The 26,631-nt window shown below is 47.6% G+C and overlaps 2 protein-coding genes across 2 annotated transcripts; one reads left to right on the plus strand and one right to left on the minus strand.

Moving 5' to 3' along the window:
* The first annotated feature begins 4,863 nt into the window (after positions 1-4,863).
* Positions 4,864-7,399, plus strand: LOC127333256 (uncharacterized). Its single transcript, XM_051359623.2, has 5 exons — positions 4,864-5,119; positions 5,326-5,496; positions 5,591-5,663; positions 6,023-6,215; positions 6,940-7,399. The coding sequence occupies exons 1-5, from the start codon at positions 5,093-5,095 to the stop codon at positions 7,040-7,042; spliced, it is 567 nt and encodes a 188-aa protein (XP_051215583.1). The 5' UTR covers positions 4,864-5,092; the 3' UTR covers positions 7,043-7,399.
* On the minus strand, positions 7,391-18,402 carry LOC127333255 (probable pyruvate, phosphate dikinase regulatory protein, chloroplastic). The gene is made up of 4 exons (XM_051359621.1): positions 17,703-18,402; positions 9,189-9,825; positions 8,977-9,073; positions 7,391-7,707 (listed from the first exon to the last, which is right to left on the minus strand). The coding sequence occupies exons 1-4, from the start codon at positions 18,378-18,380 to the stop codon at positions 7,620-7,622; spliced, it is 1,500 nt and encodes a 499-aa protein (XP_051215581.1). The 5' UTR covers positions 18,381-18,402; the 3' UTR covers positions 7,391-7,619.
* Between the last annotated feature and the right edge of the window lie 8,229 nt (positions 18,403-26,631).

Consider the following 26,631-nt stretch of genomic DNA (forward strand, 5'->3'; position numbering starts at 1 on the left):
TTAGGCTATATTTCGCAGAATACTTGTTCACTGAATTATGATTTGAGTTGGATGTCTCTATAAAATTGTGGTGTGTTAGTACCTCCTATGAATGTTCAAAGTTCAGCGTGGGGTGTTCATTAGTACTTGGGAATACATCTTTAAGGTTTTCTTTTGCAGCCCTACGCGGTGAATTAGTGTTCGTTATCCAACCGGAGAGTAGTTCAGAGTAGCATAGTGAAGTGCTTATATTTATATTCCTTTGTGATATCATTGTTGAGAGTGACCACTAGTGAAAGTATGATCCCTAGGGCTTGTTTCTAAGCATTGAAATACCGTTTCCTACAAGTTCTGCTACATGTTTACTTGCTGACATATTTATTTCAGATTGTTATTACCACTCATATTCATCCATTATACTTGTATTTCACTATCTCTTCGCCGAACTAGTGCACCTATACATCTGACAAGTGTATTAGGTGTGTTGGGGACACAAGAGACTTCTTGTATCTTAATTGCAGGGTTGCTTGAGAGGGATACCTTTGACCTCTACCTCCCTGAGTTCGATAAACCTTGGGTGATCCATTTAAGGGAAACTTGTTGTTGTTCAACAAACCTCTGCACTTGGAGGCCCAACACTGTCTACAAGAACAAAAGCGTGCGTAGACATCATGGTGCAGGGTATGTGTGTCATATTTAACAATGAATCCTTGGGTCAAATCCATGGTGAAAACAAAATTGCTGGGAAAAGTCACAATAATCCGCCCTCCAAAATTCTACTAAGGACTTAACAGAATTGCTCTCAATACACTCCTGGATTATTGGCTGGCGTATTCAGAAGGCCGGATAATCCGGGCCGGATTATTTGAAATATCCTGCCCTCAAAAATCGGCTAAGGACTTAAGGGATTTGCTCCCAGAGATGCCCATGATTATTGCCCGGATTATTAGCCGGTCATTTTGAGGAGGCCGAAAATTTGGTCACGCCGGATAATCCGGCCCCAACTTAAGCTGGATAATCCGGCCACAGATTTCACCAACGGCTCGATTTCTTGAAGGGGTATAAATACCCCACTTCATCCTCAAGCTTAAGCCGCTCGTTTTTCTCAAGAACACCACATCTAGTTGAGCCACAAGATTCGCTTGACCTCCTCCTTGAACTACCCAAAGCTCTTGATCTTTGGAGAATCGAAGGATAATTAAGACCTCGATCTACATCTTCACCAAAGCAATTTGAATTTCCCCTTAGTCACTTTAGGGCCCTTGTGCTAGTGTTTTCTTTGAAAATCCTAGTTGTTGTTTACTCTTTGATAACTTGTCGTTCTATTGTAACAACTTTGGGAGCCTCCAATTTAGTTGTGGATGTGTGGCCCAATCTTCGTGTAGAGGTTCCGGTTATGATCTTAACGCAACCTCTTATTGGAGTGTGAGCTAGGCCTTCGTGGCAGCGCTCATCGGATAATAGGGTGAGGCTTTTGTGGCGTTGGTAGGCCTTCGTGACACCACACCCCTCCAACGTAGACGCACTTCCCTTTACAAGGAAGGAACTACGAGAATCATACTCTTGTGTCTATGTGTGCTTCACCTAGGTTATTTCTATCCTTTACCGCACTTTACTACTTGTATCTTTGTATCTTGTATTGCTTGCTTGCATCTTGTCATATAGGTAAATTCACATAGTTGCATATTTAGAGAATTAACCTTTTGTGTCAAGCCTAAATTATTCAACCCCCCCCCCCCCCCCCCTAGGTGCCATACGATCCTTTCACCTACCCCGTTGGCGGCGACCGGGGGAGGGAACGTGTTTAGAATAGTTAGTCTAGGGTTTGGGAGGCCTCTCGTGTCTCCTAGAGCAAGCGACCCGGGAGGCGTGTGGCTGATGGAATGAATAAACAATGGTGGGACTTTTCATTCTTTCTATACCCCGAGAGAAATATTGGAATTCGCCAGATCGGAAGCTACTTCGTGTAAAAAGTAGTAGCTACAAGAGAATTGCGTATTTGACAAGTATGCACCAAACATAGAGATTACAACCGCAGTTTCTTAACAAAGACAAAAGATAACTTTTGTGATCTCGGTTTTAAAGCAAATAACTCAAAAAAAATACAACCCACTTCAACATATTTATATGATACTACTTCCATTCCGTAAAAGTAGGTGCATATTTTTTCAGAAGTCAAAAGGATATAAAGTTTGATGAAACTGATAAAAAGAAATATTGAGAACTACTACCTCCGTTTCAAGGAATAAGGCGCCCTCATTTACGTGTTTTTTGTTTGATCAAGAATTACTTCAAATAGATAAACATTATTTATATAAAATTAGTATCATTAAAAAGCTCTTTTCAATACGAATCCAACGATACTAATTACATATAATATAATCAAGATTTTGTTGCTCAATTTTTATGGTCAAAGTTCGTCTTAGAATACGCGTGCGCCTTATTCCTTGAAACGGGTGTAGTATGATACCAATATAAAGTTTGACCAAACTTATTGAAAAATATATTAAAAACTATGATACTATATATATAATAAAATATGAAAATGCATGTCGAAATGTATCTAGTGACATTGATTTGGCATGGTAGATATTGATATTTAAAAAAAATCACAGTTTACATGTTTGACTTTTGAAAAATAGTCCTTATTTTACGGAATGGAGGGAGTGGTTCCTAGCACGAAGTAGATATGGGAGCAAGATATGGTTTGACTTTAGCGTGCTTGTGTTTATTAGGATTCTATGTGTTTTTCAATTTTCTATCAGCCGTAGGTTTACAAAATTCTTGTGTTCGCCAATTCTCTGTTTTGCACATATATTCCTATAATATTCATGTATGTTCTTTTTTTCTATATTTTGGTTTAGAATGCTACAAAAATAGTCTAATTCTCGTACAAACAGAGGAAGTTCCACGTTTCATGTATTAGATCTTACTGGACACACATGAATTTGTGCGTATCCTAGGCTAAGAACTATTGAATTAATGTAGGTCAAGCATTTAGTTTTTATTTCTTAATTTACGCTAACGTTTAAGACACACTTACAAGTTGGAACAAATAAAAGCAATGGAATTTTGTTGGATTCCAATATCGTGAATGGTGTTCTTCGTGCTGCTTGGGGAGAAGGAGGGGTCCCAAAGTTTGTACACTAATGTTGTTTTCAAATAATACAGACAAAATCAAATATTTGTCAAAAAAATATGAAAATGTTGTTTTTAATGATTCACTCACCTGACACTCTTTAAAAAAAATTCTCCTATTTTTAACTAATTGTATTCCAAATGAAATTTTTTTCTTCTAGTTTCATGTTTTCAATGCCAAAAGAATATGTGGCCATGCTACTACAATTACCATGTGTTGTTCGGTGGTCTTTAATAGCATAGTGATTCAAATGAGGCTTTAGCAACAACACCTTTCCATGGTGGTCATACATTGGAACCGTGAATCTCTTAGCTCTTGAAGCTTAGGGCGCCATAGCAATGTACAATTTAATAAATAAGGTTCAATGGAAAATGCACATTTCCGTTGATTATTTTTTATCCCAGAATGGTGTTAAAAGAATATCACGATATATAAATTTTGTAAAAAGTATGTAAAAAAATAAGTCCAACTAGTAAAGAAATAATGTTGATGTATCTAGTGCACCTACTCTTTCTCCTTCCCTCCTATAGCATATCCACCTATATGTCTTCTTTTGAGCAAATCAAGTAACCTTGAATCATGGATAGATGGATCGATCAGAAACACTTTTCACCTCTTCCTCTCATCTCCTATGCGGCCAGCTCCCTCTGATCTCCACCGACCAGGGTGCTGGTCCCCTGTCCCTCCACTTGTCGCTCCAGTGGCAGGAGGGACGGGGACCTCGTACCTCCATTCCGCAGTTAGGGCTAGAGTTTGTCTAATGTGGTGTGTCGTTGGGGTGGTGGAAGTGGCGCCTTAGCGGATAAATATGCCTCAACTCTAATCCAACACCGACAATGACCTTTATGGTTGCATGTCAGAGTTGATGGCAAAGCGTGCTTGTTGATCCTTCATATCGACTGCTTGGTCTTCTCGTTGTTCTTCAGATCTGGTGAGATCTGTCTCTCCACATCATGTTGCTGCCGTTCGTCGTTATCCACGACGGAGCTCGTGACGGGGGCGAGGTGGGTACTCTGGAGCAAGGACGTTGATCCACAGGTTGTAGATTTGTATTATTCCCTGACGATGCGGTGGATCTTTGTCCAAGGAAGCACGGGACGTCCACCGGTCGATGTACCACACCGCATGTGCATCGCTGCTTGTAGATGGCCTATTCATCAACTCACAAGTCACAAAAGCATCGATTGTGCTTCTTTGGACATGTCAATGTTGGAGGGTTAGCGTCTCTTCAAATGTTGGAGTTTGGATTTTAGCGGCGGTCGCTAGCTTCGGCGAGTGCATGAAACTCTAAATATGCTATTTTTTTCTATCATTTAGGTGTTCTATCTACAAATCAAATAGCCCATAGAATTCAACTAGGCATAACATATCAATCCTATGCATTTCATGTCATATGTTTTTTATCCTATGAATTAAAGAAGCACTTAATTCTCGATTTACCTAGAACTAGCAAAAAAAAAATTGAATCCCTGTTATTTTAGTTTCCGACTGATTATATTTCAAAATACGTGAAATAGTATTTATCAGATGACATCAGTAATAGTCTTCCGACCAATCTGAATATTTTCAGCTGGAAAGATTTCGTCCGTTGACTTACAAATGCCGGGCCCAATAAATAAGAACTTAGAAATACTGTTTCAGTTCTTTTACCGCTTGAGACTGATGGTGGCCAAAGAAAGTTACTGTAGCTTCTGAATAATAATTCCGTGGGTTCCCACAAAAATCCAGCAATATATATACGAGGAACCGTGGTGTGACCATCATCTTCCCTCCTGCTGCTAGCTCGCGCCACCGCCAGGATCTTTGGTCCTCAACGAAAAGAGCAAAGCGCCGGTCCTTTCCCTCCGGTTCCTCGTTTTGGTAGTATTCCGCCATTCAATTCTCCTTCTTCTCGAGACGCAACCATAACTCGGATACAACAAAAGAGAAGGCAGAAGAGAGGCAGCTGCGTACACGCAGAACGTCACCTCAGGCATGGGGGACGCCACCTCCAACCATCCTGTAAGCACCCTTCCTGCTCAGCTTTCTGTCAGTCAATCGTCTCTTAGTCGCCGCAGGGAGTTCTTGCCCCCGGATAACTGGAAGCAATTTGGATCTTCTGGCAGCAGCGGCGCATGACTGCATGAGATCTCTTTGCTTAAAGAGCTTCGGTTTCGTCGCCGGCAGATAGGCTCTCGCTGGAGATTAACACCTGTGTTCTGTTTCAGGTTCTTGCGCCACCGAGCGGTCACGGACAGTCGAGCTTGGACGCTAGCCATGGCGCCGCGACCGGTGGGTTCATCGCCCTCGACATCGGCGCCCTCTCCTCGCTCGCCGGCAACGGCCCAGAAACGACGGCGACGGCGCCGCCACCTCCGGTCTCGACCCCACGGACACCCGTAAGTCCAGAAGCTCGCCGGCGGTCCCGATTTCTTTAGCTCGCTTTGCTGAGTGCGATAGCGTATCTATCTTAATTGTGCTTGAACGCAACAGCGGGTGGTGAGGTCGCTGTCGAGGAAGGGATCAGACCGGAAGCAGGCCGACGGCGACGCCAATGGCACCACAGGTTAGCCCATCTTGAGCTTGGACCCAAATTCTGTTTTGTTTCTCTCGCAAAATCACGACTCAGTTTACCATGGAGAAAGAAAAGAAAAGAAAATGGGTCGATTCGCAATTGTGATGTCGATGTTTCCCTGAAAATTTTGCGTGGATCTTATTGGTTTCCGTGGAGCTCGGGTAAATTTGACTTTGACACATGGATTAACTTGTAGCTTAAGTGATCAGTGACAGTTGCGTTAAGTTCACATCTCTGACGACGAACGGGAGGGGGTGGCTTGTTCACAGGCCGTGACGTCGTCGGAGAGATGTACATTTGGATCGCAACCGCAGGTGCTGACGTCGATTTGTTGATCCGTTGCTGTGCAGGAAATGGTGCAGGGACGGGCGAGAGGCCCCCGCTATCCCCGCTCTTCGTCCACGTGGCGGCCGCCGACGAGATGCTCAACGGGCTCCGGACGCCCGGTGGCGCCGGCACGCCGGGAGGGAAGTCCCGGCGGCTGGGGCGGCGTCCCGCGCCGTGGCTCGATCCCCGGAGGGTCGTCTTCCTCTTCGCCACGCTGTAAGAATCTTTCTTTGTTTTTTTTTCCCTGGTTAATTGTTTACTTTGCTAAGATCCGATCACTGAAGAACCAGCTATGCAGCAGCAGAGTGCCAATTAGGCAAACCTGATTTGGTTACTGCTGCTACTCCTGTCCACCTGTTTCACTTGGTCAGAGCTAGGGATCATGGGTCAGTATCAGTACGCTCTCATCTGCCATTCCTGCTAGCGACTTTTTCCCCCCGAAAAACCCGTAGTACTTGAAGCAATTCATGGACTACACGAACCATTAGGCAGAACAGTTAAGCATTCAGTGAGCAACAGTGGTTTCTCTTGACATCTCCAGGCGACTTAGTAGACAGCACAACATAAGCCTGACCTACCAAATGCAACTGATCAATCCGATGTGATAGGGCTTCTCCAGCTTGGATGGAGCGCGTCATAGGATCATTACTGGCAATAATTTGCAGCCTCTAGGACGGATTCGTCCCGACCGGTGATGAGTGATGATGATGCTGCGTGCAGAAATGTTGTGCAAGCAGGGCCGTGGTTTTTGTTGGCAAGTCCCCGTTGCAGAAACTAGTTGTCACATTCGCCTTCGCTACAATGATCTAGGGAAAAGATAGCGACTGATGAACAACTGTTGTAGATTCAGTATGGTGGCACCGTTCGTAGTGTTAGCTAGAGAAGGTTTTGCTCATGTTTCTGTGCCTCTGATACAAGGATTTATTGGATATTTATGCAGGTCCAGTGTGGGAACGTTGATCCTGCTCTACTTCACCCTCTCCATGAGCAAAATGAACGACGCAGGAAGCGGTGCCGAGGGCGCTGTCAGCGATGCGCGGTAAAACCCGGACCTGGGGGCGCAGAGAGATTTTTCTTGTTCAGAGGATGGTTTTCAACATATGATCTGTAAAGATCGTGACGGGGACTAATCTTACTTGAGTGTATGGTGGTATCAGATGGCACAGCAGAATACATGACAAATGGCAGAGAGGAGATTAGGCTGGTTGGGGCCTGATAGGGAAGTTTGTGATGCTAGTAGTCCTCTCTTTGTGTTTGGTTTCTTCTGTTCTTTCCCCCTTTTTTTTTCTCTAATTGCTGAAAAGAATACATGTCGCTTTGGAGCGATGATACTGGATTTTTTCCTCCTTGCAGATACTACAAACATAAGCATACCAAAATATACACTGATGTACATGTAATGACTGTCTTTGGCTGGATTATTTCTACAAGAGGTTGTACATGAGTATATATAAACTTAAACAAAAACTAGACTAAACCAATGAACAACCAACAATCTCCGCCTTGTCTGCACAATGACTCACTTCTTTTTTTGAGGGAATGACTCTAATCTAATCAGGGAGTTCCATGTCAGATAGTAGGTTCTAGATTTCTGATTCGCTCCACTGCTGCACAATAGCTTTAAAATTCCCTAACCAATACCTTTTGAGCCTCAACAGGAGTGTTAACCATCTCTAGACGATAATCGTAGACTCGAATTGGAGCCACCCTGCAAAAACATAAACATATTTCTTATTTCCTTAAGTTATTCGGTCCTCATTGACAAAAAAAATCAGGAAGTCAGCTAAACATCGTACTTGCAATTCTAAAACATCATGGAGCATATCAAGGACATTTCAGAAGAACAATGTAGGTGGATAAAAGATACAACTGTCCTGAACTTGAAACCTTTTCGTAGGATCCAAAGAAAACATAGAGCTAATTTATTGATTGAACTGGCACTCGGCCAAATTAAAACTTGATTTTGTATCAAATGGAAACAATTAATCGAATACAACACAGGGAATAGGAGCATTTGTGACTGGAAGTACCGGCTTCCGAAGTCATCTTCACTTTCTCTCAAAAGGAAACAGAATATCAAGTACCAAACAATGATTATGTAAAGGAGTCCTACTGTCAGTCCTTGAGCTGCAGCAGCTCACATATGACCACAACTTCCATCAGCTCAACCAGACTTCAGTGACCACATGTCTGGTTTAGGGTGTCCCTGGTCTGGCAGCGAAACTACATTTTGGTTGAACCACATCTGACCAGAAATCTATTGTCGACTTTCAACCACAAATTTACAAGATAAGATGTGTTGCAACCATAAAAAAGATGAAAGTAAACTTCCGAAAAACATAGTTTGTCAAATTGAATGTCACTATTTAGGTAAATGAAAACAATAAATAAACAAAAGAAAAAAGATCAGAATAAATGAGTAAAAATAGCACATTTTATTATTATTGAAACTACTTTTAGATGGCCTTCATATCAAATCGAAGAGTGAACAGATCCTTGTGCAAATAATCCTACTGGTCAAGCCTAGGAGGACGGAATCGCTGTGATGTCTCGTGCAAACTGTGTTAGAAGAGATGTTCAGGAGGATAAAGGAAATTATGGTCCCAATTTAACTATTTTATACCGACGGAGTCTTAGTTCTCTGCAAGAAATATATTAGTCTGATTAACGAATTTCAGAAAGCCAGCTCAATTCAACCTACTGATTACCTAATAAACTAAGAATATGCCAATACATATAAACAATTTAGACAATGAAAAACAGATCATGAATTATACATTTATTTCCTCCTGCACTATACTGTGAACTCTGATCATTTAGATACAGAAGCCACCTAGAAGGTGGTATGTTGTCGCACAAAGTTAAGAGACTAAGAGCTAATAATAACCGGGCAGCTGAGGTACTCTTGACATGGCGCTTATAAGAGCACACATATTTTACAAGGCGCAGTAGAATAGATAGGACATGGTGCTAGTACCGTTTTGATATGCGTGGCATGGAGCACTTCTGTTTCCTGTCATGGTATATCCTAACAATGACAGCAGCTGTTTCCTCTATAGCTTTTCCAGTGACCTCTGCACGCAAAAAAAAAAAACAAGGCTATAACATGACAAACAACAAAATGGAGTATCCGTAAATATAATATTGAAACTTTCTTTTTCGAGAATAAAATATAGAAACTGATCTTACGAATGACTGGCCATGTTGGGTGCTGAACAAAAAGTTGATTTGCGTGGTCCAGCTCCTGCCTCACGTGCTCCATTTCAGCATAATTGCTCTTTTGCCCATTAAATCCCAGAGTGTTTGCTCTTGCCTTTCTGATTGCCTGAAGAACCACAGGGTTTATCGTCAACCCAAATATCTTATCCTGGTCAATCTCAAAGAGAGCCTTTGGAAGATCAATTCCCATCACAATTGGGACGTTCGCCACTTTGTAACCCTTTTGTGCTAGATAAATAGACAATGGTGTCTTTCCGGTACGTGAAACACCAACAAGTACGATGTGTGAACGGGCAAGGTTCTGTGGCTGAGCACCATCATCTTGTTTGATGGTGAAATCAATCGCTTCAATTCGTCGGAAGTAATCCTCAGAAAGTTGACCCTTTCGGCTAGCAGAGCTTCGTGGGATCCCAGATGGCGCAACGCCAATATGAGAAGCTATGGCTTCAATCGTAGGACGAAGAACATCGGTGGACGGAACACCCCATAGATCACAAGCCTTCTTGGTTGCCTCAGCCATCGAAGGATCAGCAAGGGTATATAGAAGCAATGCCCCTTCTTTTGCTGCTTGCTTTACTATTTTAATAAGGTTATCCATGTCATCAACCTAAAGGAAATGGCAAAATGTAAGAGGTGCTTTTAATTTTAGTTCTTAGCACGTGATTGTGCTGAGCTTGGTCAATAGTATGCACCACGTGACAACTGATCGATTATATTCAATAATATGATTCAAGAAAACAGATAAATTAAACTTAGTTGCGGCCTATATGCCCATGTCTGAATATCTGAACTACCTGGTTCGTGAAGCAGTGTATACCAACTTGCATCAAGAAAACATATATGCGGATGAATCAACCATGCAGTTCCCAATTTACAGGAAAACACTCAGCCTTATTCAACTGCACGATCCACGCGACGTGCATGTAGTGAGTTTGTTTTAGTTAACTAAATGTTCAAATGATCCCCTGCATAATTTATCCGTTCCATCTCGGAAGACAATTTCCTTCATTAGAACACATGCAATGTTTGTTTCCATCTACAAGCATATTTCGCAGTCTTAACGTCTTTGGGGGAGTTAAATGGATACTGTAGCTTTAATCTCAAGTACTACATAATACTGTGATCACAGTAAAAACATAATAGTGTGATGTTAGCCCATGTATTACACCAACATTCAACTTCAAAGGCAAAACATGGTGAAGACGATGACTAAATACCCGAATTATTGCAAAGCAAAGCCATAGGCGTTATAGTAATCTTTCCTACTCCCTCCGTTCCATGAACTAAAACCACGGCAAGAATTATGGAATTGAGGGAGTACTTACTAGCTAGATACCCATGCGTTGCTACACAAATTATTGTTTATTGCTTGAGTCGTTCAAAGGCTTGTGTCGTCATAGACTATAGTCCTTAATTTTGTGCAAATTAAAAATATCTCAAAATATACATCTCTCGAATCAACTAATCAAAAGACGTGATACATCTGCCTATACAGAATATACGATAATTGCAGTAATTATATTCTTGGCAACTTAAGAGGTAAAATCTCTGAGAGTGAACGGGCCGCGACCCACTCAGATATACTTGATAGGAGTTTTAAGAGTTATTATTATAAGATAGAGTTTTCAGTTGTTGGATGTCCGTTCACTCCCTTGGCCGTTCACAGGCAATATTGGTAGTAGCAATTCCCTATGTAGCCAACTAGCTTGGCTCCATGTACCTCCTATAAACTGAAGCAATGGAAGTATAGAACTAGGAAGAAAGAAACGATGGCACACAGAAGGCCCACCCAGCTCATAAACATGGAGACCTGGGGTAGATGGCCAGCTAGCTTTTCTAAGGACCTAATTTCCTTGGTGCTTTTTTCTCATATGAACAAGCAATGCCTGCATGATTCCATTAATTTTTTCTCTTCCCAGAGTCCCATTAGTTACCAAACAAGAAACTTTTCTATTGGAGCCCAAGAATGCTGCTTCTGAATAGCAATTGTCTTAGAGTCACTGTGATAAAGCTTTTGTTGCTACGAATTCATCAAATTTGAAAAACTATATTGTGTAATCTACATCTCATGTCACAAGAAAGATAGATTTGTGCCCTCAATCCTCATCCACCGACTCCAAATCCAAATATGTCATGGTCTCCGCAAACAACCTGCAATTCCGCCCTAGACGGGGCTCGGACAAGGTGGGACGGCACCCAGTGCCACGGAGCACAACAAGATTTGTTTGACATGTTGGGACGATCTAATTTGTTGATCTGTAGCTAAGCAGCGTACTAGTTGACCAGAAAGCAAAGTTGCAGGGTTTTCCTAGTAAGCCAACAGATTTCATCTCTAAGCTTAAACTTAACTGATTATAGGCATGTTTGTACCTGTCATTGTCGCAGTCTACTTATTTCTTACCCTATAACACAAATTTACAACTCCACATTCTCGCATTTCCATTATTTAGATTGGTATATGGTATAAGTAGTGTATTTGCCAGAGCGACTACTCACTACGGTTTACTGTGATGAATAAGTCATTGTATTCTGGTCTTTGTGGAGCTGCTGCAGCATACACATGCTTGTGGACTGCAGCACACACACAAGGACCGCCGTGAAGGACAGGTGGTTAGGATAGGATAGCATCCCTGATCTTTGACTGCTTTTTAGAGGCATCAAGGACTGGCAGTTAGCATCTTTCAGTTAGCATCTTTAGACTAGCATAAGGACTGGCAGTTAGCACCTTTAGACTAGCAATGTTCTGGCTGGCTAGCAGCTATAAATTTGTAGCCCCGTGCCCTCAGTTTGGCATGGCATTTGTGTGAGATGTGTGTGAAATAAATCAACGAAAATTGCCCCAACTCTCCTAGTGTCATCCTCTTCTTCATGAAAGTGAGGCTAGAGATACTAACAACTGGTATCAGAGCAAGGTTGTCTTGCAGCCTGAGCATCTCCTGCTCCTCCCCTTCACAGGGAAGGGAGCAGCCCCAACCAGTAGCAGCCTCAACTGCCCCTGGTTACTTCCCTCCGTCCGGGTTGTCGAGCAGCAGCTCGTCGGAAGCAGCGCTCAGCCCCCCAGCAGCGAGCCATGTCCGACGGCCACTCTCAGCACACGGCTACCTCCAGCACGCGGCGTCGGCAGGAGGCCGATCGCGCCGCGGCAGAGGAGCGTGAACGAGTGGCCGCGGCAGCCGCTGCGGCGGCAGCAAGGGCATCGAGGCTGGCAGCGGCGGAGCTGGCAGCAGCCAGAGCGGAGGTAGAAGCAGCAGAAGCAGCGGAGGCAGCACGTGCAGCGGCGGCGGAGGTCGAGGTGCTGCGCGGCAGCGCCGACGGCTCCGTTTCTGCTGATGGCAGCGTCGACGCAGCGGCGCCACAGGCGGCGCAGCGGGCAGCGCAGTGGGCAGCCGAGCACGCCCGCGCACCTCGGGATGGCGCTCCCAGAGGAGGCGTGCACGGCGGTGGCGGCTGGGATGACCAAGACCGCGGCCTCTACGGGGTCCGGACGGTGGTCAGGGATGTTGGTCCCGGTGTTGGGTGGCCTACCCTCACCAAAACCAACTACGTCGAGTGGGCCGCGATCATGAAGATCAGGCTCCAGGTGCGGCACATGTGGGAGGCAGTCCACGACGGCGACGTCGACCATCATGAGGATCGACGGGCACTGGACGCCCTCATCGCCGCAGTCCCGGCCGAGATGCAGTTCTCGCTCTCCCACAAGCAGACTGCCAAGGAGGCTTGGGACGCCATCGCCGCGGCACGCATCGGCAGCGACCGTGCTCGCAAGTCCACACTGCAGGCACTTCGCAAGGAGTGGGAGAACCTGGCCTTCAAGCCAGGTGAGGACGTTGATGACTTTGCTCTCCGTCTTAACACTCTGCTGCAGAAGATGGTGCAGTTCGGCGATGACGCCTACGACGAGGAGAGAGCTGTCGAGAAGCTCTTTCGCTGCGTCCCGGAGAAGTACAAGCAGATGGCTCGCTCGATCGAGTCCCTGCTGGACCTCTCCACCATGACGATCGAGGAGGCGATAGGTCGCCTCAAGGTCGTCGACACCGACGAGCCACAGTCTACGTCGGGGCCCATCACCACCGGCGGGAAGCTGCTCCTCACTCGGGAGCAGTGGGACGCTGGCCACGGTGACCGGAAGAAGGGGGAGCCTTCTTCCTCGACAGGCGGCCGCAAGCGCGGCAAGCCACGCAAGGCGCGGAAGGATGGCCATGCCAAGACGCAAGGTGATGCTGGCAGAGGCGCTGCCGGCAAGCCCAAGCCGGCAAAGGACGACGCCTGCCACAACTGCGGCAAGCTTGGTCATTGGGCCAACGAGTGCCGACAGCCACGACGTGGCCAGGCCCATGTCGCACAGGCGGGGGAGGAGGAGCCAGCGCTGTTCATGGCGCATGCCAGCATAGAGCTGTCTCCAGCGGCACCGACCGCAGCGGCTCTCCACCGCACCACTCTCCTCCACCTTGACGAGCCGAAAGCACACGCCCTTCTCGGCGATTGCTCCGGCAACGACAAGACTGGCGGGTGGTGCCTCGACACCGGCGCCACCCACCACATGACCGGCCGACGGGAGTTCTTCGCCGAGCTCGACTCCGACGTGCGAGGCTCCGTCAAGTTTGGGGATGCCTCCGCCGTGGAGATCAAGGGCGTCGGTTCCGTCATCTTCGCCGCCAAGACTGGGGAGCACCGGCTGCTCACCGGTGTCTACTACATCCCCGCGCTGAGGAACTCCATCATCAGCCTGGGACAGCTGGATGAGAACGGCTCCCGCGTGCTGATCGAGAGCGGAGTTCTGCGCATATGGGATCGCCACCGTCACCTGCTTGCCAAGGTAACCAGAGGCACAAATCGCCTCTATGTTCTTGATGTGCAGGTGGCACAACCCCTCTGTCTCGCTGCTCGTCGGGAGGACGAGGCGTGGCAGTGGCATGAGCGCTTCGGGCACCTTCACTTCAAGGCCCTGAAGCGGCTCAGTACCATGGAGATGGTGCGAGGCATGCCGTGCCTTGACCATGTGGAGCAGTTCTGCGACGTCTGCGTTTTGACGAAGCAGAGACGACTCCCTTTTCCCAAAGTAGCTTCAGAGCCAAGGAGAAGCTCGAGCTCGTGCACGGGGACTTGTGTGGCCCGGTGACACCGGCCACACCAGGAGGACGACGCTACTTCCTGCTGCTCGTTGATGACCTCTCCCGCTACATGTGGGTGGTGCTCCTCGGCAGCAAGGGAGAGGCAGCGGACGCCATCAGGCGCTCGCAGGTTGCTGCGGAGGCGGAGTGCGGCCGCAAGCTGCGCGTGCTGCGTACCGACAACGGCGGCGAATTCACATCGACTGAATTCGCGTCGTACTGCGCTGAGGAAGGCATCCAGCGCCACTACTCCGCGCCTTACAGCCCGCAGCAGAACGGCGTCGTCGAGCGGCGCAACCAGACGGTTGTGGGGATGGCTCGGGCCCTCCTCAAGCAGAGAGAGATGCCGGCTGTCTTCTGGGGAGAGGCGGTGCTGACGGCCGTCTACATCCTCAACCGCTCGCCTACTAAGGCGCTTGACGGCAGGACGCCATACGAGGCCTGGCATGGGCGAAAGCCGGCAGTCTCCCACCTGCGGGTCTTTGGCTGCCTCGCATTCGCCAAGGAGCTCAGCCACATCGGCAAGCTCGACGACAGGAGCACTCCGGGAGTGTTCATTGGCTACTCGGAGGGCTCGAAGGCCTACCGCATCCTCGACCCCAAGACACAACGTGTGCGCACGTCGCGCGACGTCGTGTTCAACGAAGGGCGAGGGTGGGCATGGGGCAAGGCGGTGGAGGACAGCTCGACTCCGACGTATGACGACTTCATTGTCGAGTACGTCGACTTCGAGGCAGCCGGGGGAGTAGGCAGCTCTTCTTCAACAAGCTCGCCTACCTCGGTCCCCAAGTCTCCATCGACCCCGGTGGTTGCTACACCACCACAGCCGGTGTCACCACGTACTCCAGCACCGGCAGTCACTCCTCCGGGCACGTCTACACCAGCTCATGTTGAGCACAGCCCGGTGGAGTTCGCTTCCCCGCTCTCTCACGATGGGGAGCGCATCGACGCGTATCATGGCGGCGAGCCGCTGCGGTACCGTACGATGGAGAACCTTCTCGGCGACCAGCCGGTGCCGGGACAGGTGCCACGCGACCTAGAGGCGCAGCTGCAGCTTGCGCGTGACGACGGCGAGCCTCAGTCCTTTCCAGAGGCTGAGAGGGACGCAGCATGGCGTGCTGCCATGCAGTTGGAGATGGATGCGGTCGAGAAGAACCGCACCTGGCAGCTTGCTGACCTCCCTCGTGGTCACCGCGCGATCACCCTCAAATGGGTGTTCAAGCTGAAGAGGGATGAAGCCGGCGCCATCGTCAAGCACAAGGCTCGCTTGGTGGCACGAGGCTTCTTGCAGCAGGAGGGGGTCGACTTCGACGATGCCTTCGCTCCCGTGGCACGGATGGAGTCCGTGCGACTCCTCCTTGCGCTCGCTGCCCAGGAGGGCTGGCGCGTCCATCACATGGATGTCAAGTCTGCCTTCCTCAATGGCGACTTGAAGGAGGAGGTCTACGTGCAGCAGCCGCCGGGATTTGCGATTCCCGGCCAGGAGGGCAAGGTACTCCGCCTGCGCAAGGCTCTCTATGGCCTGCGGCAGGCACCACGGGCGTGGAATGCCAAGCTGGATTCCACGCTGAAGGCAATGGGCTTCGAGCAAAGCCCGCACGAGGCGGCCGTCTACCGACGGGGGAGTGGACGAAACACCCTGTTGGTGGGCGTCTATGTCGACGACTTGGTGATCACCGGCATTAAGGATGCAGAGGTGGCAGCGTTCAAGGAAGAGATGAAGGCCACCTTCCAGATGAGTGATCTGGGGCTCCTCTCCTTCTATCTGGGGATCGAGGTGCACCAGAACCTCTCCGGGATCACGCTTCGGCAGACCGCCTACGCCAAGCGCATCGTTGAGCTAGCTGGGCTCACTGGATGCAACCCAGCCCTCACTCCAATGGAGGAGAGGCTGAAACTGAGCCGCGACAGCACGACGGAGGAAGTGGACGCCACACAATACCGGCGTCTTGTGGGGAGCCTTCGCTACCTCGCCCACACACGGCCGGACTTGGCCTTCTCCGTCGGCTACGTTAGTCGTTTCATGGAGCGACCGACGACGGAGCACCTGCAGGCTGTGAAGAGGATCATCCGCTACATTGCGGGGACTCTCGACCATGGCCTCCACTACCCTAGGTGTCCTGGGGCGGCGCACTTCGTCGGGTACAGCGACAGCGACCATGCCGGCGACATCGACACCAGCAAGAGCACGAGCGGGATCCTCGTCTTCCTCGGCAAGTGCCTCGTGAGCTGGCAGTCGATCAAGCAGCAGGTGGTGGCCATGTCCAGCTGTGAGGCTGAGTACATAGCGGCCTCCACCGCTTGCACTCAGGCGCTCTGGCTCGCTCGACTGCTTGGTGATCTCCTTGGTCGAGACACTAGACCAGTGCAGCTCTTGGTGGACAGCAAGTCTGCTCTGGCCCTGGCAAAGAACCCCGTTTTTCATGAACGGAGCAAGCACATTCGGTTGAGGTACCACTTCATCCGAGACTGCTTGGAGGAAGGGAGCATCCATGCAAGCTACGTCAACACCACGGATCAGCTCGCAGATCTGCTCACCAAGCCTCTTGGGAGGGTCAAGTTCCTCGAGCTCTGCTCCCGAATCGGGATGGCTCAGCGCTCCCGCAAGACGGCATACAAGACTTAGGGGGAGAATGATGAATAAGTCATTGTATTCTGGTCTTTGTGGAGCTGCTGCAGCATACACATGCTTGTGGACTGCAGCACACACACAAGGACCGCCGTGAAGGACAGGTGGTTAGGATAGGATAGCATCCCTGATCTTTGACTGCTTTTTAGAGGCATCAAGGACTGGCAGTTAGCATCTTTCAGTTAGCATCTTTAGACTAGCATAAGGACTGGCAGTTAGCACCTTTAGACTAGCAATGTTCTGGCTGGCTAGCAGCTATAAATTTGTAGCCCCGTGCCCTCAGTTTGGCATGGCATTTGTGTGAGATGTGTGTGAAATAAATCAACGAAAATTGCCCCAACTCTCCTAGTGTCATCCTCTTCTTCATGAAAGTGAGGCTAGAGATACTAACATACTGTTCACTAAAAATCAGAATTTTTCTTTTGTATGTATGTGATTACAGGCATATTTGATTTTGTATGTGTGCTTGTCATTGTAGGGTCTACTTCTTTCTTAACCTATAACACAAACTTACTACTGCGCAATTCTCACATTTCCGTTATTTAGATTGGTAAATCCGTGCATTTGCCAGAGAGACTACTCGCTATGGTTTACTGTTCAGTAAAAATCGGATTTTTCCTAGCCACACTACATAGCGACGAACAGAAAACATTTCGTGCAAAGTAGACATCGCACTGTATCACGGGGGTCGAAATCCAGCGTGAACTGGGAAAAAATAAGGCAGTAGAGGGGATGGATGTTTACCCCGGAGAAGAGGTGGGTGCTTGTGGCGCAGCGGCGGTCGACGAGGCAGTGCTCGAACTGCCCGAGCACGGCGTTCACCGATTGCTCCAACGTCGACCCCGTCCCGTCCGACACCATGTAGATGGAGTTCGCCGCGGCCTCGCCGTCGACCTCAGACACATCGCAAACATCATCGTCCTCCTCCTCCGCCGCAGCCTCCTCGTACGACGGCGGCGGCGAATGGGTCGGCACCGAGACCGCCGCGCTCCCCCGTGTCGCCGGCCAGTCCAGCCGCCGGCCGGACCGGACGGCGCGCGCCCTCGACCACCGGCTGAGCTGCGAGCTGGCGCGCGAGCGCGGCGGGGAGGAGACGGTCCCCGCCACCGCCGCCGCGTCTTGCCCGGCCGGGACAGGGCGTTCTTGGTCCGAGCCCGCGGTTACAGGCGGGCCCGTGCCTGTGTCTGGGAGGCATGAGGCGGCCGTGGGGGAGAGGCGGCGGCCGCGGAGGCGAGGGGAGGGCGGGAGGAGCACCGACGGCGTCGGCGCCGCGAGCTTGGCGCCTATCATCGAGTCGACGGCGAGCGGGGACGAGCACGAGACCACCGGCTCAGCTGCGCTCGTGTGAGACGTGTGACCGTAAGGCGACGCAAGAGGTTCCTCTTTTTTTGTGTGTGTGCGTGTTTTGGTTTGACATGGCATGTCACGTGTTTCGACGTTTTGGTTTCGGTGGGCAAGAAACATGGGGCCGCCGACGGGTTTGGACCAGAAGACTTCTCGGTCGCCGCAAACCTCGTTGGGGTATCGAGGTCATTCCTCAGCCGTTCGTACACTCCAGCTTAAAATTTTGTTGCATACTCGCTCAGACTATCCACAATAGAATTATCATAGATAGTATCATGTATTTCATGCATGCAAAATGCTGATGTGGTAGTGCAATTAAGGATGAGAGAGAGGATACTAGTATCATAGGTAGATACAGTATCATAGCACATATTACTAGAAAAATTTAATGTTAAGTAAATCGCGTACATTTGCATTGAGATTCTACAAAACAACTAATATATAAAAACTATGATATTAGTATATGATATCATGCATTATGGAGATAGTAACATGTAGTAATATCATACGCATGATATTTCTATATGATACTTATGCGTTGTGACTAGTCTTAGTCCGCGAATGAAATATAAGACAAGTTAGATCTCTCTCATCTTTTATATCATCTTTTATGAGTTTTCATTGTAGTATTACTAATTTAAGAAGAGGAATGATAATTGATGGTTGAGTTGAAGGAGAAGAATGAGGATTGGAGGATGAAGTTGGGGAGCGACTAGGAGGAGCTAATTGCATTAATTAAGTGCATTATTAGTATATTTTTAGGACAAATTTTGAATTTGGAAGTACACTATTTGAGAACGGAGCGAGTACGGTAATAATCTAAGTTTTAGATCTTTGACATTTTCATAACCAGCGATAATTGTGGTGACCCTGCATACCACTGCATGTTGTAGTATGCCAGTCATTGATATAACATTCACGAAGTACCAATCCGCAAATATTACATCCTTCAGAGTAGTGCAACAGAACATAGCAGGTCCATAACTCATTCATTTATTATTACAAGCATAATGTACATATCATCTCGGAGCTCCTCTTGGGTCCTAAGAGGGATACTCCTGGGTTCAAGGCGAACCCATCTTAACTTACAATATAAAAGTCTTACTAGGTGATACATTTATTCCCACGAGCAGTTAAGTACTTAGAGTTTGTACTGCTCGGTTACTATTACTACTTATCGGTCTAAGCTTGCTCTCCTCCGGAACCTTCCCCGGTTCCGTAGACTATGAGGTAGTCTACACCTTCAACATCTCCAGAGAGGTCTGGTTCTTCATAGCCGATGATGTCGGCTCCTTCAGGGTTGTCGTTGTCCTCCTCCAGATGGTTCAGACAATCTAAGCAGGGGATTTAAGAGTGGTATGAGTACGAGCGTACTCAACAAGTTCATTATAGAAAAGAGGTGTTTAATGCACTAGCTACGATATTAGACCAGAAAGTCTAATACCAATGCAGGTTTTGACAAACATTTCTTCAAGAGGTTGCTTTTATTCCAAAGAACTATGTCCGTCAGCCTTCACCGGTTCACTAGAACTTCATGGAGTTCCTTTCCGGCAGCGTTCGCAGTTCCAAATCCCGGAACAGGGAGTGACAGGTCACGATTCATTACACTCTGCAGAGGTGTGTTGCTTTACCCATAAGAGATCTTAACCTTGGTGCCAACTGGGCAGCTTTCCCGTCCACACTTCCTATGGTGTGAGGCCCGGTATAAGGTCTAGCCAATCATGTTCCTCCGCTACCTCGAGCACCCACCCTTTGTTGCAATCTCCGACCCTGGGTCCTCGCCGGTCCTCTTGCACCAATTAAGGATGGACCCCGACCACGACGACAATGCAGAGCTCTATCATACATTCCTTCGCCGGCAGTTGCAACCCATCATAGACCACATTACCGTGGGGACTTCTACGGGTTCCCCACCCTGCATCTTGTCTCTCGAGATCAAGTGCACACAGTAATGCGCATCCGTTGATGAATGAGAGGTGGAAATACTTTTGACTACTCCGTCCCACTCCGGATCTTATGGTTAACACGGGTATTACGGCACAAGAATCACTGGACGACATTTGTTGTTTAATCCTAGATGGATATAAACCCTTGCAATGGAACCTCCACCATATCAACACAATCCATGGTTCCATTGCCCACCACTTAGTCATATTCATAGTTATGAAAATAGGGGTTTTGATTTTTATGCAATAGTGATAAACATAGTACTTTGCAAGTAATTTGGTAAAAATACTCGAATGACATGAGCAAGTGATGAACTTGCCTGAACACTGCAAAGTGTTGCAGTTGGATGGTGTGGACTGACTCTTGTCCTCTGTTGCTGAAAAATAGCATCATTGTCCGATAAGGGCAATGGTTAAAGAAGCATTTATGCATGATTCCAGTTTTAGGGTTTGTTCCCCCTTCCGATGTCTTATCATTTCATGTGAGAGGTTGATACTAAGAATAATTTAGGGATACTCTATTTAGGGTAAAATACAACCTTGAAATATTGTCAAGGTGTTTTTAAAGTCCAAAAGAATTTATGGACTTATTTTCATTACTGAAAATATAGGGTGTGATTTAAATGATTATTTAAATCATCAAATTTGAATTTATTCATCTTTATCTTCAAAAATTATATTTCATATTTTATTATGATAGAGATTTTTATACTGAGTGGTTTTCATATTTTAATTATTTTTTTAGAGCTATTTAACATTTACTATGCATTTTCAAAGTTTCAGTATTTTATGGAATTGTGAAATGGCACAATTGCCCCTGGGCCCACCTGTCAGTGGAGCCCAGTGGGTTGGGTTAGACCAGCTCGGGTCCAACCGACTCGTGCGGTCGCTCGCACCTCTCCACCACTGCGCCACCTCGACGAACCCTAATCCCCTTGCGCTCTGGCGACTCGCGTCGCCCTCGCCGTCGCCAGTCGATTCCGGCGAACTCCGACGGTCATGGCCCTCGCCATGGGGGGCAATCGAAACGCCCCACGACGCCGGTCATGCTCCTCCGCATAGATCTGGAGCTGGCATTGCTCCCGCTCGTCCCCGACCCCCTCTCTATGGCTAGGTTTACGGGATCCGCGGCGATCTCGCTGCTCCCAGGTGTTCCTGGCGCTATGGCGCCGCCGTGAACCTCGCCGAAGTGGTGCGGGGTGCTGCAGCGCTGGTCTAGATGTGGCCTGGCCTGGCCTGGCGCTGCCGTGCGCCTCGGCATGTGCCGCCGTGGCCGCCATGGCCGCGACTGCTGTCTACTCGCCCTGGTATGTGCTCCACCCTCTCTCTCTCTCTCTTGAATGTTCTTCGTCTTCATCCTCTAGCTCTGGCCACGGCTACTCCTCCTCGTGGAGATGCCTGCCGTGCTGATGAGCTGCTGCTGCACCTAGCTAGTTGTGTATGCGCGTATGCTGCTGTGCTGCTTGTGCTTCTGCCATGAATCCTAGCTAATGTGCTGCCCTACTCTGCCTAATGGCTATGCTTAATTCTTGCTATCTTTGTTGTGCATGGTTCTGTGCAAGGTTCCTAAGCCATGTGCTTGTTTAATCTTGCATTTCTTGCTTGAATCCTTCCATGTGCCTCTGTTCTTATTACTATTCCTTCTAGGCACTCAAGTGTATTCAATTATGCTGCCCTAGCTTGATTACTGTGTGTATTCCTTGCAATTTGCAAGTGCCAGTGCTCTTATGTGTTATATCTTGTGCTTAAATTCATGAGCATGCTCAATTGAGCATTGTTGTTGGCTTAACAGTATTATCCAATGATGAGTGATGTGTGCTTTACTTGTGTATCTTGATCCAATGGTACATCATGCCTTTGATGTGCTTCTAGATACAATTATAAAGTCATTAACTCGGTATCTGTTTATTCAGTTATGGCTTAGGTGTAATTCTTCAGTATCTGGCTCATTTCTGATGCTATGCTTGGCTATAGCCATCTGTAACAAGTGCTAGCAAGCTCTGGTGATCATATGATCATCAGTTGCTTGATGATTAATTGTTGTGCTTCTGTCTGTGCCTATCTGGTGCTCACCCTGTGCTGTGTGTGCATCACACAGGCTTGGCCTGTGTGTGATGGTGCTTGCTCAAGCATCAGTTGATGCTTGCAATGATCCATTGGATCATCTGCAAGGCTCTGGTGCAACAATTGCTTGTATAATTCAGTTATCTATTTATCTTGCTTTATTAAATGGATGAATGATGTGAACTGGGATTCAGTGATGATCATTTCAATGAATTTGTTAGGGCTAGCTGGATGCCAACCTCTGGTTGGGTACCCTAGCCCACTACTGAACCCTACTAGGTGATGATGTGGTGGTTCAAAGTGTTGGCTGTGGGTTGAGGTGGCCCTGGCAGCTCTTTGATGCTGTCAAGGGTAGCTCCCCCTCTCTATGGCTTGCTATGGTTGGTGATTGCTTGCTGGAATTGGATGATTGCTCACTGGTTGATCCAACACTGGACTTCCAGTGTCTTTTGATGTTGAGAATTTATATAGACAAAGATTTGTCTATTTGTCTGATGGTATAGCTAGCTATAGGTGCTAAGTGTTGGGCTAGGCTAGCTGTGAATTCATTCTTTGCTGGATTTCCTTAGTTGTGCCACTGAGTTGACATAACTAATGTTCCCCTAGGATGATTACCTATTGGCCTCACCCATATTTGCTTGCACCAAATGGCTATGTAGCCAGATGATGACACAAACAGGGTATTCTACCCTTCTGTGCTCCTGTAATGCATAGTATGCTTATTTATGAGCAAAACATGGTTTTGCTCAGGATGATCTTGTTTATACCTCACTACAGGTCTTAGATTATTTGTTGGTGTAGAGGATTGCTTCTGTGCTATTTGATTTGCTTGCCCTGCTCCTCCTTGCAAGCTGGTGGTGCTTGATTCAATTCAGTGGCTGTTTGAGCAGGTTGAATAGCAGTGGCTGTTGACATAGGCATCCCCAATGGGCCTGCCGAAGAAGGTACCCGGGGTTTACTGAAGGCCCACGACCCGAAGGATAAGAAGAATCGGAAGCCCAAGTTGCTATTAAGGAAAGTTAGAGTTGTATTAGGAGACAACACGTGTAATATTACGGGATGAGTTGGAAACCTTCCCGGACTCTGTAACTTGTACATCACGAATCCCTCGGCTCCACCTCCTATATAAGGGGGAGTCGAGGGACAAAGAAAGCATCGATTCATTGTCTCACAAACCCTAGTTTTCGTATCGTCGAGTACTTTTCGGCTGAAACCTTCGAGATCTACTTGCCCTCTACTTCTAACTAAAACCCTAGTCTACAACCCATAGGTATTGATAAGTTAATCCCTTGTCAATTGGCACCGTCTGTGGGAATTAGAGGAGTCAAGGAGCTGATCTCGATGGCACGTTCAAGATCGTCGACTTCATCAACAGCAAGCAACGCGATGGATCGAGGTAAACAGATCGAAACTGGTCCTGTCGATTTTGTTCCTCACCCGCCCTTCCGTTTGGATGTATATGCGTACCTGGAGGAGCCTATGGAGATGACGTTCGGAAGATTCCACTTTCGCGTCGAGAAAGAGGGAGCGTATCGTCTCGAAATTCCGATCTCGTTGGGATCGTCGGTGGTCGATTTCGATTTTTCGAATTCAACATCGTCAATCGAGTCAGGCGAAGAGGAGACTTCCTCGCCACGCTTCGTCAGCACCAGGGCAAGCGAAAAGCTCACCAAGATCTTCAGCGACATGTCCTTCGAGTCATCCGCGGACTCCTATATAAGCGATGACTCGAGCAGCGTCGACAGCTTCAACTTCATCGACAAATCCACTACTGTGGGCAAGGTCTTCACCAATCTCTATGATGGTGTCACCAAACCCAGCAAAGATCTGAATTCAAAATATCATCAGATTTATGCCATCGGAGAGCCAAGACGCGATCAGGAGGAAACGTCAGAGGCTTTCGATGATTTGGGAAATCCATACGTCGATCCCTCCGACCTAAGGCGAGGTTTAGGCAATAAATATGTCGGGCCTACACCACGTGTTAGGGTTCAACTCGCACAAGCAGCATGGGATAGAGCCGCCAGAGCTATGGATGGTTCAGAGCCAATGTCCACAACCGCTACGCCAGAAGAATTGCAAGCATATCAATATAGGCTCGCGCGAGCTGCAAGGGAATTGGAAAAACAGACAGCTGCTCTGAACAGAAGAAGGGAGGCAGCTTCCGCATCAAGCAGGCGAAGGGCAGAATTAAGTCGACATTCAGAAACTTCGGGAGATAGCCACAGAGAAGCTCGGAACAGAGCAAGATCCAGGCTGCAAAACATACCTGAAGCTGATAGGGAGAACTTGGTTCAAAACCTCGACATGTCGTTTATGTCGATAGACACGAGAGGGAACATTATCCCTAAGACACCGGAAGCTGGGTATATGGCGACGCAAGCCTTTATCCTCGCATCCAAGCCACCTCCCGGAGATCCAAGAGAAGCACTGTACAATATGGCTATGGCAGGAGTTGGGGCCATGGGAACCGCGTTTGTAACAACGCCTCCCGAAGGATCAGCAAGGCAAAATATTCCGCGACCTGCGGCAGCAGCACCAGCTCCCGAGAGACCAAGTGGAGCAAGAGACACAACAGCGCAAGCAAGGGTGGACAGAGCACGACAACATAGAAGGGAACATCGGCACTCCCCAGAGATAGATGACGAGGATATGTGCGGGCTGCCGTGCTTTACAAGGAGGGTGCGAAAAACTCGAGTTCCCTCGGGGTTCAAATTACCCGATAACTTCAAAAAATTCGACGGCCTGCAAGATCCAGAGGATTGGCTAGTCGATTATCTCGAGACGGTAAAACTGATAGGAGGAACCAGAGCAACAGCCATGAAGAGCATCCAAGTGCATTTGAGTGGAGCCGCGCGATCTTGGATAAATGTAATATCCCAGGTATTGGGGTTACAAAAATAGAGGAAACAGATGTGTGCATTGCATTCATGCATAGAAAATCTGGGGAATTTTTGCGCTTTAAAGTAAAACAGTCATAGTAACTGAAGTTTCACTTAACCTTGGTGGAATTGAAGTAGCTCATCAAGTCAAGCGTTATAAACCTCAATGTGACTTTGGTTAAAACCTTGTTTTGGGTAGAGATGATTTGATCTAAGGGGTTAGATCAAATGGAACTAATAATCAACACAACAACACTTTACTCAATGATCAAATGCTTGATCTTATAAAAGATTATAATATGGTAATCCTTGCCATATAATATGAACATCTATTCAATTGCAAACCAAGTAACAATAAAATGGAGAAACCATTGTTGACTTATCTTTTCCATGTCTTAAACTAATCCATGATCCTACCATGAACCTCATGGTATTCATTTTACTTCATTCTTGGAAACATGACATGGAGATCAACTCTAGAAATATATATTCTTCTCTATTCCAAATTATTAAGCATCAAACCTAGAGAGGTGAGAGTTCTATTATTTATTAGAGAAGCAATAACAAACCTGGAGCTATACCTTGGATATACATCCAAGTATTCAAATCATCATCTTTAAGAGGAACACTAGGATATTATTCAAGACAATTCCTAGAGAGAGAACCTAATTATGTTGAACCTAGATATTGATGATCACATCAACCTCTAGGGAGCCTAACCTTAGGTTATCATTGAATTCCTTCCCAAATGAGAGAGACCATTCCTACTAACCTTAGCTTTACCTACTTAAGAATCAAGGACACCATTGAACTAAAGTATTAGGAGTTAAACCATTTCATTTGGGAGTGGTGAGATAGCCAATACCAAATGGAGTAAGATCATATCTATGAAATGATGAAGTAAAGTAGCAACTAATCCAACTAAGCATCTATGTCGAGACTTAATCCTTTATTATGTAGGATAACGTTGCATAGAAAACAAAAATTTTCCTACCGCAAACACGCAATCCAAGCCAAGATGCAATCTAGAAGACGGTAGCAACGAGGGGGTATCGAGTCTCACCCTTGAAGAGATTCCAAAGCCTACAAGAGGAGGCTCTTGTTGCTGCGGTAGACAATCACTTGCCGCTTGCAAAAGCGCGTAGAAGATCTTGATCACGATCGGTTCCGGTGCCACGAACGGGCAGCACCTCCGTACTCGGTCACACGTTCGGTTGTTGATGAAGACGACGTCCACCTCCCCGTTCCAGCGGGCAGAGGAAGTAGTAGCTCCTCTTGAATCCGACAGCACGACGGCGTGGTGTCGGTGGCGGTGTAGAAGTCCGGCGGAGCTTCGCTAAGCTACGCGGGCAATATGGAGTGGAGGAGCTTGGCTAGGGTTTGGGAGGGGTGGCCGGCCACTCTATGGGGGGCAGCCAGCTTGTGGTCTTGGGGTGG

Source organism: Lolium perenne, chromosome 2 (genome assembly GCF_019359855.2).
Source record: "Lolium perenne isolate Kyuss_39 chromosome 2, Kyuss_2.0, whole genome shotgun sequence".
NCBI lineage: Eukaryota > Viridiplantae > Streptophyta > Magnoliopsida > Poales > Poaceae > Lolium > Lolium perenne.